The 14,626-nt window shown below is 39.7% G+C and overlaps 2 protein-coding genes across 3 annotated transcripts in view; both read right to left on the reverse strand.

Annotated features, from left to right (window-relative positions):
- Positions 1-14,090, reverse strand: part of CDH11 (cadherin 11) — a 53,954-nt gene extending 39,864 nt beyond the window's left edge. For both annotated transcript variants that reach the window (XM_012468313.3, XM_064383152.1), the window contains exons 1-4: positions 13,770-14,090; positions 8,267-8,561; positions 2,353-2,472; positions 1,209-1,376 (exon numbers count right to left, since the gene is read on the reverse strand). In XM_012468313.3, coding sequence (XP_012323736.2) covers positions 1,209-1,376; positions 2,353-2,472; positions 8,267-8,561; positions 13,770-13,997 — 811 coding nt within the window. In that variant the 5' untranslated portion in view covers positions 13,998-14,090. The remainder of the gene's footprint in view (positions 1-1,208; positions 1,377-2,352; positions 2,473-8,266; positions 8,562-13,769) is intronic.
- The window catches only part of LOC105728043 (uncharacterized), a gene marked incomplete at its 5' end in the record, with an annotated part of 112,378 nt that continues 111,755 nt past the window's right edge, over positions 14,004-14,626 (reverse strand). The window contains one exon of the mRNA XM_064382968.1: positions 14,004-14,168. Coding sequence (XP_064239038.1) covers positions 14,088-14,168 — 81 coding nt within the window. The remainder of the gene's footprint in view (positions 14,169-14,626) is intronic.

Consider the following 14,626-nt stretch of genomic DNA (forward strand, 5'->3'; position numbering starts at 1 on the left):
CTAGCTCCTTTAGTACAAACAGTAATCCTATGAATTAAGTACTATGGAACATTGCATTTTCCAAAACATGGCCAAAACAATATCCCCCATTTCACATGCTTTTCCTTCAACATGACTTTGACAGGTCTTCCATTGAAAGGTGGGGTCTACATGAACTCCACTTAGATCTGTGCAGCCTTATGACTCCAGTGGAAACAATGTGATATGACTTCTGAAGCTAGTTAACAAAAGGCCACACAGTTTCTGCCTGATGTCCTTGGGGATCACACTTTAGAAACCAGCCCACGCAGAAAGGAAGCAGCAACCAACACAAGCTTGCCAGCCATACAAGTAAGCTCTTTTGGAAGTGGATCCTCCAACCTCAGTGGAGCTGTCCCAGCCAATGCTGTGGGGAACAGAGGCATGCTGTCTCCTCCAAGCCTTGCCCAAATTGCAGACTCATGATAAAAACAAATTATTGGCCGGGCGCGGTGGCTCACGCCTGTAATCCCAGCACTTTGGGAGGCCGAGGCGGGTGGATCACGAGGTCAAGAGATCGAGACCATCCTGGTCAACGTGGTGAAACCCCGTCTTTACTAAAATACACAAAAAATTAGCTGGGCATGGTGGCGCATGCCTGTAATCCCAGCCACTCAGGAGGCTGAGGTAGGAGAATTGCCTGAACCCAGGAGGCGGAGGTTGCGGTGAGCCCAGATGGCGCCATTGCACTCCAGCCTGGGTAGCAAGAGCGAAACTCCGTCTCAAAAAAAAAAAACAAAAAAACAAAAACAAACAAACAAAAAAACAAATTATTATTATTACTGTTTTAAAACACCAAGTTTTCCAGGAATTTGTTACATAGCAATTGATAACTGATTCAGGTACTGTTATATCCAGGTTAGAAATGAGGACACTGAGACAGAAAAAGGTTAATTAATTACTAGACTGCATCACTAGTACCTAGCAAAATACTTAGCAAAAACAATACTTTGTTTCCAGGGTTGTAGAATGTTTCACGTCTTTCTTTTCTCCTACTACCTCTATTCCACAGACATTATTCTTGTTTTTGTTGTCTTGTTTTTCTGTTTTGTTTTTGTAAGAATGACATGCGTTGCCTCTAGTTTTCTAGATTTTCCTTTTGATACCTGAGTAAAGCACGAATGGGTTAGAAGAGGCGGAAAGCTGGCTGTGACACCATGGAAAAGTGAAAGCCAAGCCCACCTACTTACTCTGCGGAAACTTTGGTGGGTTGTCATTGACATCGGTCAGTGTGATCGTCACTTTGGTTGTCCCTGAGAGTCCGCCCATGTGTCCACCCATGTCCTTGGCCTGTATCACCACGTGGTACTCCTCCTTAGCCTCCCTGTCCATGTTGGGTAGGGCTGTTCTGATGATACCTGGACAGGTGAGCAGGAAACATCACAGGTATTTGTTTATAACAACATTATGACAACAAGAAAGTTCTGAGCACTGAGGAAGCGATGCTGAATAAAATAGCCCATGCCCTCAGCAAGAATCATTTCAACATGATAATTATGACCAAAGGCAGCCATACTGAAGCATCATTATGTCTTTTCAAGCAAATTATAAAAATTACTATACAGCACTTGTATTTATGTTTTGTTGTACATGCAAATAATAACCTTATTCTTCTCAGACATAAATACCCTAAAGACTGAAATATTTGTGTGGCAATTACATGGATAACCATGACTAAACTCATATTTTTTGACTTCCAGCATAATCTTTTGTAAATCTTTTACTGCATACAATTCATAGAAATGTTTCAATGGTGCATATTAAGTTTAAAGTAAGAGGTTTATATTTCCTGCAATACATTAAAATGTAAATGTTAATTTTTAAAAGAATGAACCAATGGGTTAAAATATGTAAAATGCTTATACAAGAACATACTGTCCATTATCACCTGTCAGTGAAAACAATGATAATAACTGAATTCTACATGATTGCTGGATATTGACTCATGACTGGCATGCTCACTTAAATCTTTAGGAGACATTTGGAAGCTTTTTCTCTCTGTAGATATGACAACATTTATGTGAGAAATATAGAGAGCATTGTGGAAGCCTTAGTCCTTATCGTTCTCCTCCTTCTAACATTAAAGTTTAATTTTAAGATATTTGTTTTTGGTCATCGTGAAATATGGGAAAAACAATAATAAATGTTTCATGGTGTGCTAACTATATGCCAGGCACAGGCCAAGAGTCTGATCCTCACATTAACCCTGTAAGGTAGCCCCTCTTTATTCCTTTTTTATATTTGAGAAAACAGAGAAATAAATTGGTTTACTTTATCATGACTGGGACCTCTTATTCACCATGTGTCACAAATCACAGTGACATTCCACAGTACCTGTCTGTGCTTCCACAGAAAAATAGGGTTGTCCTTCAAGGATACTATACACTAACTTGGCGCTATTTCCGTAGGTGGGGTCATCTGCATCTGAAGCTGTCACCTGGATTACTGACGTTCCTTAAAAGTGAAATAAATTAATTAGCAACATCCCCTCAGCTTTTCAAATTATGTTCTTGTTTACAAAGTTTTATTTTAAAATTAACCCTGAAGAGGGCACTACAATTATTCAACATGCTCTCATTTTCCTGGAGTTGAGATACAAAACAACCAACCTTCCTCCCTTCCTTTCTTTTCTATAAAAATGCCCACAGTTTAAAAATGAACTTTCTGTATATATAGTATATCCTGCATTGGTTGGCAATTAAAATAATATTATAAACATCATTGCAAAAATATCTTAAAACCCATGCACTTCAATTGTTCATTATATCAAATAATTACATTAAAATCTTCTCAAAGAGTATAATAACTGATAATTAACAATAAATTGCTTTTCATGAAAGGACAGAGTGCAATCTTCCATCTGTAGCAGAACAATAAATACATCATTTTATTGTTACTTTCCATGTAATAAAATTGCTGCTAATACTACGATTTAATTAATTTATGGCCATAAATATTGAGCAGAATGTTGTTCCCTACTGGCATGAAAATTGCATCTTCCCACCTGTAGCTGGTCTGGTAGCCATAGAAATCACCAGTAGACATCTGGCGAGAGGTAAGGGGAGCTTTCATGGGTGAGATTGAAGGGAAACCGGGAAACTGAAGAAAGACGGGGTTCTGATTTTTCTAAAAACAACCTTTGGTCCTGGCTGGTCACAAATAACAAGTATCTAGGGCATAACATGTTGGGCTTCAGGGTGGGGAGAAAGCAGCTGGAAGAAGAAAACCAGCAATTATAACATTTCTCTGTGCCAGCGTGCTCTGGGGGCACATTCCATGTATTTTACCAGCATTACTCTGTTGGGCATTTTTTACATCCACTGTATTTGTGAGAAACTGAGTATGAGAGATATGAAGCTTTGTAATCTGTTTCACAAAGTTGGTAATTGCCAGAGTCTGACCCCGATCCAGCACGCAGCAAAACTCAAGTTCTTTCTGTAACATTTTCAGCAGAGGAGAGGGGCAAGGTTCTATGTGGGAGGCAAGGCAGCCAGTTTACACAGCCTCTCACTACCTTTAATTTATAAGGTTGTCAGTGATTTTTGTGTGGTGTACATCTCACTTTTTTCTAGTTACTCTTCTATAATTCATTATTTCATAGAATAAAAATCCTCTTTGGAGTGCTTCCCATTTGTCAGTCACTATTCTAGGCAGGGCAGATTTATAAAAGAAAATACCTTCATGGTGTGGCTAGGGAAATCATTAATTTTTAATGCTTAATTTCCTTCTAGAACTCTGCTATGTCCTTTACAATGCTTTTGCATTTCACATCTATCTTATTTAACCCTCAACATAGTTTATATTATTCTCATTTTATAAATGGCAAAATAAAAACTTAGAAAGGTAAAATGGGTTGCCTGGGTTCGCATGGCTGGTTAGGAGTACAGCCATACTTCATAGTACTGTCTGACAATAAAGACTATACTGTTATATACCATAATACAACATATGAGTGCTCAAAATAATAAAAGCCATCCATGACACCACATCCCACATCACACTGAATGGGCGAAAGCTGGAAGCATTTCTTTTTCAAGCAAGAATAAGACAAGGATGCCTACTCTCACCAGTCCTATTTAACATAATACTGGAAGTCCTCACCAGAGCAATCAGGCAAGAGAAAGAAATAAAAGGCATCCAAATAGGAAAATGTCATATCTTCAATAATGATGTGATTCTATACCTAGGAAACTCTAAAGGCTCTGCCAAAAGGCTCCTACAACTGATCAACAACTTCTTCAGAATACAAAATCAAGGTACAAAAATCAACAACATTCCTATGTACCAATAACATTCAAGCTGAGGGCCAAATCAAGAATACAGTGCCATTCACAATAGCCACAAAGCAATAATATGTCTAGGAATACTTCTAACCAAGGAGGTGAACGATCTCTACAAGGAGAATTTCAAAACACTGCTGAAAGAAATCATAGGTGACACAAACAAATAGAATATTGATCCTTTCAATGATATTGGTTCTTTCAACCTATGAGCATAGCATGTTTTCCCATTCTATATCATTAAAATGGCTACACTGCTCAAAGCAATCTACAGATTCAATGCTATTTCTTTCAAACTGCCAACATCATTTTTCACAGAATTAGAAAAAAAAAATTGTTCTAAAACATATACGGAACAAAAAAGAGCCTGAATAGTCAAAAGAATCCTAAGCAAAAATAACAAAATTGGAGGCATCACCTTACCCAACTTCAAACTATACTACAAGACTGCAGTAACCAAAACAGCATGGTGCTGGTACAAAAACAAACACATAGACTAATGGAACAAAATAGAGAGCCCAGAAACAAAGCCGCATATGTACAGCCATCTGATCATTAACAAAGTTGACAAAATTAAGCAATAAAGAAAGTATTCCTTAATCAATAAATAATGCTGGGGTAGCTGGCTCACCTTATGCAGAAGAATGAAACTTGACCCCTATGTTTCCCCATATAGAAAAATTAATTCAAGATGAATTAAAGATTTAAATGTAAGGCCTCAAACTATAAAAATCTTAAGAAAAACCTAGGAAACACCATTCTGGACATTGGCCTTGGGAGATAATATATGACTAGGTTCTCAAAAGAAATTGCAAAAAAAATGGAAGTTGACAAGTAGGACCTAATTACACTGAAGAGCTTCTACACAACAAAGGAAACTATCAAAAGAGTAAAGAGACAACCTACAGAATGGGAGAAAATATTCACAAACTACACATCCAACAAAGGTCTAGCATCCAGAATCTATAAAGAAGTTAAACAATTCAACAAGTGAAAAAACAAATAATGTCATTAAAAAGTGGGCAAAAGACTTGATGGACACTTATCAAAAGAAGATATGCAAATGGCTAACAAACATAAAAAAAATTGGTCTTCACTAAACATCAGAGAAATGTAAGTGAAACCCATAATGAGATACCATCTCACACTAATTAGAATAGCTGTGATTAAAAAGTCAACAAATAACATGCTGGTGGGGCTGTGGAGAAAAGGGAACACATATAGACTGTTGGTTGTAATGTACATTAGTTCACTGTGAAAAACAATTTTGAGAAGTCTCAAACAAAACAGAGTTACAATTCAAGGCTGGGTGCGCTGGCTCAAGCCTAGAATCCTAGCACTTTGGAAGCCAAGGAGGGTGGATCACCTGAAATCAGGAGTTACAGATCAGTCTGGCCAATATAGCAGAACTCTGTGTGTACTAAAAATACAAAAATATTAGCCAGGCCTGGTAGTAGGTGCCTGTAACCCCAGCTAAATGAGAGGCTGAGACAGGAGAATCACTTGAACCCAGGAGGCAGATTGTCGTGAGCCAAGATCACGCCACTGCACTCCAGCCTAGGAGACAGAGTGAGGCTCTGTCTCAGGAAAACAAACAAACAAACAAACAAACAAAAGCAGAGTTACAATTCAACCCAGCAATCCCATTATTCTTTATAGACCCAAAGGAAAACAAATTGTTCTGCAAGAAAAACACCTGCACTTGTATGTTTGTTGCAGCACTATTCACAATAGCTATGACATGGAGTCAACTGAGATACCCATCAACAGTGGATTGGATAAACAATATGTGGTACATATATACCATAGAATACTATGCATGGTGGCGTGAATAGTATCACGCCTTTGCAGCAACACAGATGCAGCTGGAGGTCATTATCCCAAGCAAATTAACATAGGAACAGAAAACCAAATTCCACATGCTTTCTTTTATAACTGGAGGCTAAGCATTGGGTATAAATGGACCGAATGTCTACCCAGTGGGAATAATAAACATGAGATTACTAGAGTGGGGCGAGAGGGCAAGTGCTGAAATCTATTGGGTACTTTGCTCACTACCTGAGTGATGGGATCATTCATACCGCAAACCTCAGTGTTACACAGTATATTCATGCAATAAACCTGTGCTTGGGCCAGGCATGGTGGCTCACATCTGTGATCCGAGAACTTTCGGAGGCTGAGGCGGGCAGATCACTTGAGGCTAAGAGTTCAAGACCAGCCTGGCCAACCTGGTGAAACCCTCTGTGTACGAAAAACACAAAAAAATGTTGCCACACGTGGTGGCATGTGCCTGTAATCCCAACTACTTGGTAGGTCGAGGCAGGAGAATTGCTTAAACCTGGGAGATGGGGGTTGCAGTGAGCCGAGATGGTGTCACTGTACTCCAGCCTGGGTGACAGAGGCTGGGTGACTCTGTCTCAAAATAAAATAAAATATTTAAATAAATAAATAAACCTGCACATGTACCCCCTGAATCTAAAATAAAAATTGAAACTAAAAAAAAAAAAAATGGGTCAGGTGCGCTGACTCACGCCTGTAATCCCAGCACTTTCAGAGGCAGATCACAAGGTCAAGAGATCGAGACCATCCTGGCCAACATGGTGAAACTCCGTCTCAACTAAAAAGACAAAAATTAGCTGGGCGTGGTGCCATGCACCTGTAGTCCCACCTACTTGGAAGGCTGAGGCAGAAGAATCGCTTGAACCCAGGAGGCGGAGATTGTAGTGAGCTGAGATCCTGCCACTGCACTCTAGGCTGGCAACAGAGCAAGTCTCCATCAAAAAAAAAAAAAAAAAAGCCTGAATGTATAGCCCTAAACATCAATGAGCCTGCAAAGGTGAGAATAATAAAAATTTCCCTGGATTATATCTTTTGATGACTTGGCTTTCCACCCCATCCCTTTGCCTGCCACTCAGTTGCTGACATTGCTGTCTCCTTTATATGGATTTATTTGATATTTGTTGTTTCTCATTATAATACACATGCTAAACATCAAGAGGCTGAACGACTGGGCAGGGAAAATAGAAGAGATGAAGGTGGAAAATGGTTCAGACTGGCTTTTGATAAGTACTTGACTTTTCCTGGTGGAGAAGGAATACACCATTTTCTGGCATAAAAAGCTCTATATGCACAGGGAAAGGATCCTGGGGTTCTAGAGTCACATCTACCTTTCTTAAGTAAGTCGATTCCTATATTGGTGCTGGATTTTCTCATTTGTAAAATGATCCCGAATTCATTTGAGCTCTAAATCTCTTTTAAGCAGACTTACTCCCTGATTAGACCAGTTCTACTTTCTGTCTGAATGACAAACCTTTCTTAATATGAGGAATGTTTCTCAAAAGAAACATTATATAAATGTTTCATTATGTGCATGATATAAAGAAAGTTATTGCCAGAAAGTGGCTAATTCTTTAAAGAAATCCTTCAGAAAATTATCCTTTAGCAATTTAACGTGTCTTCAATCGTGCTGAAAAGCTATACCTACTTCTGAATACACGGTGACATACTGCTGTGGTTAAATGTGCATTCTAGATCCATTTAATAGCTCAAATGTCCCTACAGAAATTAGTTATCTTGTTTCTGGTGTGGGTTTCTTATCTGAGAAATATGGTGAGTTGGAATTACCTCATGGTAAAGATTAATCATTGCAAAAACTAAATAAAATAGTGCATGTAAGTCATTATTAAGTAGCGCAGTGCCTACATGCAACAAATATGACCATTGTCATTACCTATTAGACATCATCAGTATGCCCTAGTGACTGGATGTATATTATCTCTATTCCTGCAAGACCAGAAATTGTTATTCCCATTTTACAGAGGAACATAAGAATATTTGTTCGTTTTGTTATTTTGCCATAGAAGATACAGAAACAGCTCTACTTCCTGATTTGGGAGAAGGGACTTCAGCCCATTTGCCACAGAGACAGCAGACTTGGAAGCAGAGCAGGCCTCCCCCACTGTACGCACCCACATTGGACCTCTCAGGCACGTTAGCATGATAGGTCTCGTGCAGGAACTCCGGAGGGTTGTCGTTAATGTCCTGGACCTTGACAATGAATTCTGACGGTGGCTCCAGTGGCCGGTTGGTGTCCCTATCCACCGCCTGAGCCATCAATGTGTACTGGGCTCTCTCTTCTCGATCCAACTTCTTGGTGGCATGAATGTTCCCTGATTTGTCATCAATCACAAAAATGGTTCCAGCTCCTTCACCTGAGAGAATGTATTTAATGTTCCCATCACCAGAGTCAATATCTGAATGAAGCTGGAAAAAAGAGAAATTGAGATTTGCAATTCTGCGAGGAATGCAGTGGTGACATAGAAACTTGCTTACAAGCGATTGCAACAATCTGTTGCACACACACACGTCATGAGAGGGAGATGTTCATCCTCATATTACAACAGGAGAAAGGCAACCTCAGAGAAGATCATAGCCTTGGCCAAGGCCACACTGCAGAACAGTGAAGCCAGAGTGCAAATATGTATATATACATATATTTTTTTAATTCTAAGATTCATGCTCTCCCTTCACCTCTCTCCATATATATGCACAGATACGAAATATAAATACCTAAACATATCTGTCGATAGTTTGAAATAAATGTATGTTTATTTAAAAACATATAAGCAAACATTTATGCAATAAGTAAGTCTTTCTCTCAGTTCTTTCCCATTCCTTTGTTTTCTTTTGTGCTCAGAGTCTCACTGTTACCGGTTTCTTGTGAACCCTACAAGAGATATTTTATTCTATGCATATGAAAGAAAATCTACACAGATACATATGTGCTCTAGTTTATTGTTTTACAATAAAGTGCCAGAGTATACACATCACTCTTCACCTCATCATTTTCCTCTAACAATAAATTCAGATGACTATTCAACATTTATAACTATAGATCTTCCTCATCCACTGTATGGAGTCTATTATCTTTTTAAATTTTTTTTGTTCTGGGGCGTTTTGTTGAGGCAGAGTCTCACTCTGTCGCCCAGGCTGGAGTGCAGTGGCATGATCTTGGCTCACTACAGCCTCCACCTCCCATGTTTAAGCCATTTCTCCTAAATCAGTCTCCCAAGTAGCTGGGATTACAGGCACATGCTACCACGCCCAGCTAATTTTTGTATTTTTAGTAGAGACAGGGTTTCACCATGCTGGTCAGGCTGGTCTCGAACGCCTGACCTCAGGTGATCTACCTACCTGGCCAAGATTGTGAAACCCGTCTCTACTAAAAATAAAAAAGAAAATTAGCTGGGCATGGTGGTGTGTGCCTGTAATCCCAGCTACTCAGGAGGCTGAGGCAGGAGAATCACTTGAACCCTTGAGGCAAGGTTGCGGTGAGCTGAGATTGCGCCATTGCACCCCAGCCTGGACAATAAGAGTGAAATTCTGTCAAAAAAAAAAAAAAAAAAAAAAGAGGCCGGGAACATTGGCTCAAGCATGTAATCCCAGCACTTTGTGAGGCTGAGACAGGCAGATCACTTGAGGTCAGGGGTTCAAGACTAGTCTGACCAACACGGTGAAACCCCATCCATCTGTACCAAAAATACAAAAACTAACCAGGCGTGGTAGGGTGTGCCTGCAATCCCAGCTACTTAGGAGGCTGAGGCAGGAAGTTCCATTGAACCCAGGAGGTAGAGGTTGTAGCAAGCCAAGATCTTGCCACTGCACTCCAGCGTGGGAGACAGTGAGACTCTGTTTCAAACAATAAAATAAAAAATATAATGATTATCAATGCCATTTAATATTAACAATATTAATAGTATTTATTACTAATGCCATTTTTATATTTTTGTCAAAATTAAAGTATTTTATTATTTCAATTTAAATTATTATTATGAGACTAAGGCCTAGAGAACTTACCTCATGATTATGATTATGAGACTGAGGCCTAGAGACCTTGCTTATAAAGGAAGATTGAATACATTGACTTTAAAATTTTTTATATTGTTTCAACTTCCCCAAAGACATCTAATTGATTTGCAGTGCTTCAGTGAAACCTTAATTATTTCAGCTCAAGGGGTTACCTGTAGGTACAAATTACAAAAACCATTTTGTTTTTAGTCCCCTCTGTTTCTCAGGGGATAAATAAACATACTTTCCTGCAGAATTTGTTATTCATAACAAACTATGTGTTGTCATGAAATTATGGCTAACACATTTCTGATGAATAAGTCCATTTGAGGGTAAAATACAAAGCTGTTTGTTGCCCTATGATGGATGAACAGAATTGCCCCAATCTTCATTCAAGTTTCCTTAATGAAGGCAAAGTTCCTGCCCCCACCCCAATTCCAGGGGAGGCTTATGTTTGTTCCTCTGTTTACCCTGCTGCAGACCTGGCAAACTTAAGGGCAAAGATGAGCGATTGAGAACAAGAAAATATAAATGAAATGCTTACTTTAATGGGCATATCCAGACACTGAATCTTTCTAGAGGCCTTCATACGTTACATATGAATTTGGCAAGTTTCTTGAAAATTAAACAGATCTATTCCATGATCAGCCAAATAACTAAAAACTTAAAATATTTCCTATTATTTTCCTACTTTGTTTTCAGGTTGGAAAGTTGGACATAACTTCCCTTTTTTGTCTCTAACAAAGATGATTTATACAACTGACACGAATACTTACTAGACTACACACATACACACACACACACACACACACACACACACACACACAAACAGTTTCGGAAGCCATTTTCAGTGCTATCAAGGGATCCAGTTACCGAGGCATACACAGCCAATTCTTAACTCCAAAGACAAATGGCTTCCTTCTCTGCATAGCACAGCAGGATACAGGCTGTATTTCTACAAGAAATTTTAAAGTACATGGTTTGCCAAATTTCACTTTTTCAGGGTATCTTAAGCATTCAACCTTGAATGTCATCAAATCAAAGGTTGTTAGGAAACAAACCATCTACTCCATCCCTCCTATTTCTAGGGAACTGTCTCAGCACATTTCAAAAGAAAGATCCACAGGACCGACCACTTTATCTTTCCCCTAGCCAACCCGACATCAGCTTCATTCTCATATGCTTAGCTTTTGAAAGTCACACAGCATGAATGATACTAGAATTTTCCTTTTCCCTCTTTTTTACCCCTATGTTTTCTTCTAGGAGGCATGGCAATTGCTTGCTCCACAGAAATGCTGAAATGACTCTCCAGATCCTGTTTCTTCTGCAACCCCCATCCTGAACACACGCACTCCTTCCCATTGAGAAAGTCCCCAAGGCAGAAGGTTCTATTCATATCTGAGAATGATTCATGCACAGCCCTTCACATCATTCAAGCTCCACATTCCCTGCCATGGCTGAGATCTCTTTTTCCTCTCTGGGCACACAGCCCATCCCCTCTACTTAGGGAATTCCATGTGCCAATTATTTCTGTTTCCATTTCTCACATCGACTTCCACATCTTTCCATTTGGGATAAAAATGAATGAAATTCCTTGGTACATCTCTTCAAGAAGAATTTTTCCAAACTTACACAATGTTTGGAATTGAGATTCTAACATGAAGTTCCTTCAAGTAAGTCAATTATGTGAATATGAAGTGCTGTTCTCATGTAAAAGAACAATTAAGATAACTTTGTAGAAATCAGTACTGTTCAGAAACCCCTCATACCTACTCTCTTTCCCTTTGCCCTTTCACTGGGTAATTCTTGTTCATCTTTTAGGTTACAGTCATTACCATGTTCTCCTTGCAACCTTCCTTTGACATCCTTCCCAAATATTACCAAGTAAATTCACAATCATTTACATTGAATTTCCTCATTATTCAACGCTTCATTTTCTTTTTTTTCTAATTGCTTAGGTAACTGTCTCTTTTCCATTAGACCTCTTTGAGGTCAGCAGGTATCTTAATCTAGTTTACATTTTGCCTAGCACAGCAGCTGCACATGGTAGGGTTTTAGTTCTTATGTATCTAAGCATCCATTTTTTTCTTTTAATTGTTTTTTTGAGATGGAGGCCTTTATCTCATAATAATAACTTAACTGAAATAATAAAAAATACTTTAACAAAAATAAGAAAATGACTTTAGTAATAAATAACATTATTAATATTGTTAATGTTAAATGACATTGATAATCATCTTTATTATATTTATTTATTTGTTTGTTTGTTTGTTTATTTATATAAGTCTCACTGTTTCCCAGGCTAGAGTGCAGTAGTACATCTCAGCTTACTGCAACCTCCACCTCCTGGGTTCCAGTGATTCTCTTGCCTCAACCTCTGGAGTAGTCAGGATTACAGGCATCTGCCACCATACCTGGCTAATATTTGTATTTTTGGTAGAGATGAGGTTTCACCATGCTGGCCAGGCTGGTTTTGAACTCCTGACTTCCAGTGATCCATCTGCCTCAGCCTCCCAAAAGTGCTGGGATTACAGGTGTGAGCCACTGTGCTGGCCACACCTATCTTTTTGTAGTTTTAATGTCACTATCATCTGAAAGATAACTATATTTTACTACAAATTCTAGTGGGTAGATAATTTTCCAAAATCTCTTGAATTTGTATTTTGGACTCTCTTTCTACACTTGCACTTTTCTGGAACGGACACACAGAAACCACAGAGCCTGGAATCTGAAGCCATCTCACTGGGTTTTACCATTCCTATGGAAACAGGGATAAAATCACACCAACCTTCTGATACATAATCATGCATGGGTCTAGCACTAGGACCTAAGTACACAAGGAAGACACTGTCCCTGACACAAAGTAGCTTGAAGTCTAATGAAGCAGACAGATTCGTAAGTAGATACATTGAATACAAAAAGGAAAGCTATGATAAAGGGTCTAAAGGAGGGGCATTCAAGTTGGGGTTAGGGTGTGGTCAGGGAAATGCCTCCAGTTGGAAAAAGGTTAAATAATTTATGGCTATGTCCATTTAATGGGCTATTAAGCAGCCATTTAAAGTGGAATTTGAGCCTGGTGTGGTGGCTCAGACCTGTAATCCCAACACTTTGGGAGGCTGATGAGGGAGGATCACTTGAGGTCAGGAGTTTGAGACCAACCTGGGCAATGTAGCAAGATCTTGTCTCTACAAAAAATAAAATAAAATGAAAATTAGCCAGATTGCATGAGCATGTAATCCCAGATACTCAGGAGGCTAAAGCAGAAGGATTCCTTGAGCCCAGGAGTTTGAGAGCTATGATCACACTACTGCATGTCCGTCTGGGCGTCAGAGAGAGACCCCATATCTAAATAATAATGATAAATTTAAAATGGAGTTTTATGATGTAACTCCATAAAACTAAATGGGAAAACCTAAGACGTATTCTTAACATGGGTAAGTCTATTAATTTTAAAAAACATCTGGAAGGACATATTATGTACAATGTTTGGGGAGTTTTACTGGCTGTTCAGGCCGTTGGTGTTTTCTCTCCTAGATGCCTGTGGGCCTTTTGTTTCTTTCTGGACACAGATGACTATTCCAGTGGTAGGATGGAGAGCTGGGGATTGAAGGAAAGCATCCTTACCCTGCCCACAAGCACAGGGTCAGGCCCAGTGTACTCCTCTATCACGAAGAACTGGTTCCAGACCCAGCCACGCTTGGAGCGCTGTAGCACCTGCCCCTCCTTGCCCTTCTCATGGTGCCCATGGAAGGAGGGCCGCAGGTGGCCCCGCCACTCTGAGGCAAAGGCCTGGCTGTGGCACAGCATGCCCAGGCACACCAGGGCGGCTTGTAAACAGTAGTTCTCCTTCATTTTTGGTTACGTGGTAGGCACAGGAGAATGCAGCTGTCACCCCTTCCACCAACCGTGGGGTGGTCTTGCCGAGGTGGCCTTCTGGATGAGTCACGCAGACCTCTCTTGGAATGGAATGTCTCTGCTGGCTGAGCTCATCACGTCAGGCCTGCCCACGTCCCCAGTCAGCTTCTGCAAGCAGAGAGAGGTTGGATTAGCTGCAGGCCAAATCCCCACTTCATTTCCATTCCACTCTGTAAGCCTTCTTACAAAGGACTGGCATCAGTTTTATCAGGTGGGAGCTATGGCTTTGGGGAAGCTCACTGACTGATGTGAGCTCAGCTTCCTCATTTATGAAGTGGGGATAAGAATGTACCCACTACAAAGCTGTCACAGGGATTCAATGAGTAATGCATATAAGTCTCTTAGCACAATGCCTGGTACATAGTAAGCATTCCATATTTATCTATTATTATAATTGACCAAAATATTGCTTAGATATGATTTTTTAACGGGAATCAGGGAATTAAAGGAGCCCAGATGAGGAACATATAGTCCTCAGGGGGATTCAGTTCAGGGAGAGGATGGACGGCTGGACTCAATCCTTTGGTGAGGTTGCTGTAATAAGAAAGGAAAGTGCTGTAGGATTC

The sequence above is a fragment of the Aotus nancymaae genome, unplaced genomic scaffold (assembly GCF_030222135.1).
Source record: "Aotus nancymaae isolate 86718 unplaced genomic scaffold, 86718_ANA_hifiasm-v0.15.2.pri h1tg000030l, whole genome shotgun sequence".
NCBI lineage: Eukaryota > Metazoa > Chordata > Mammalia > Primates > Aotidae > Aotus > Aotus nancymaae.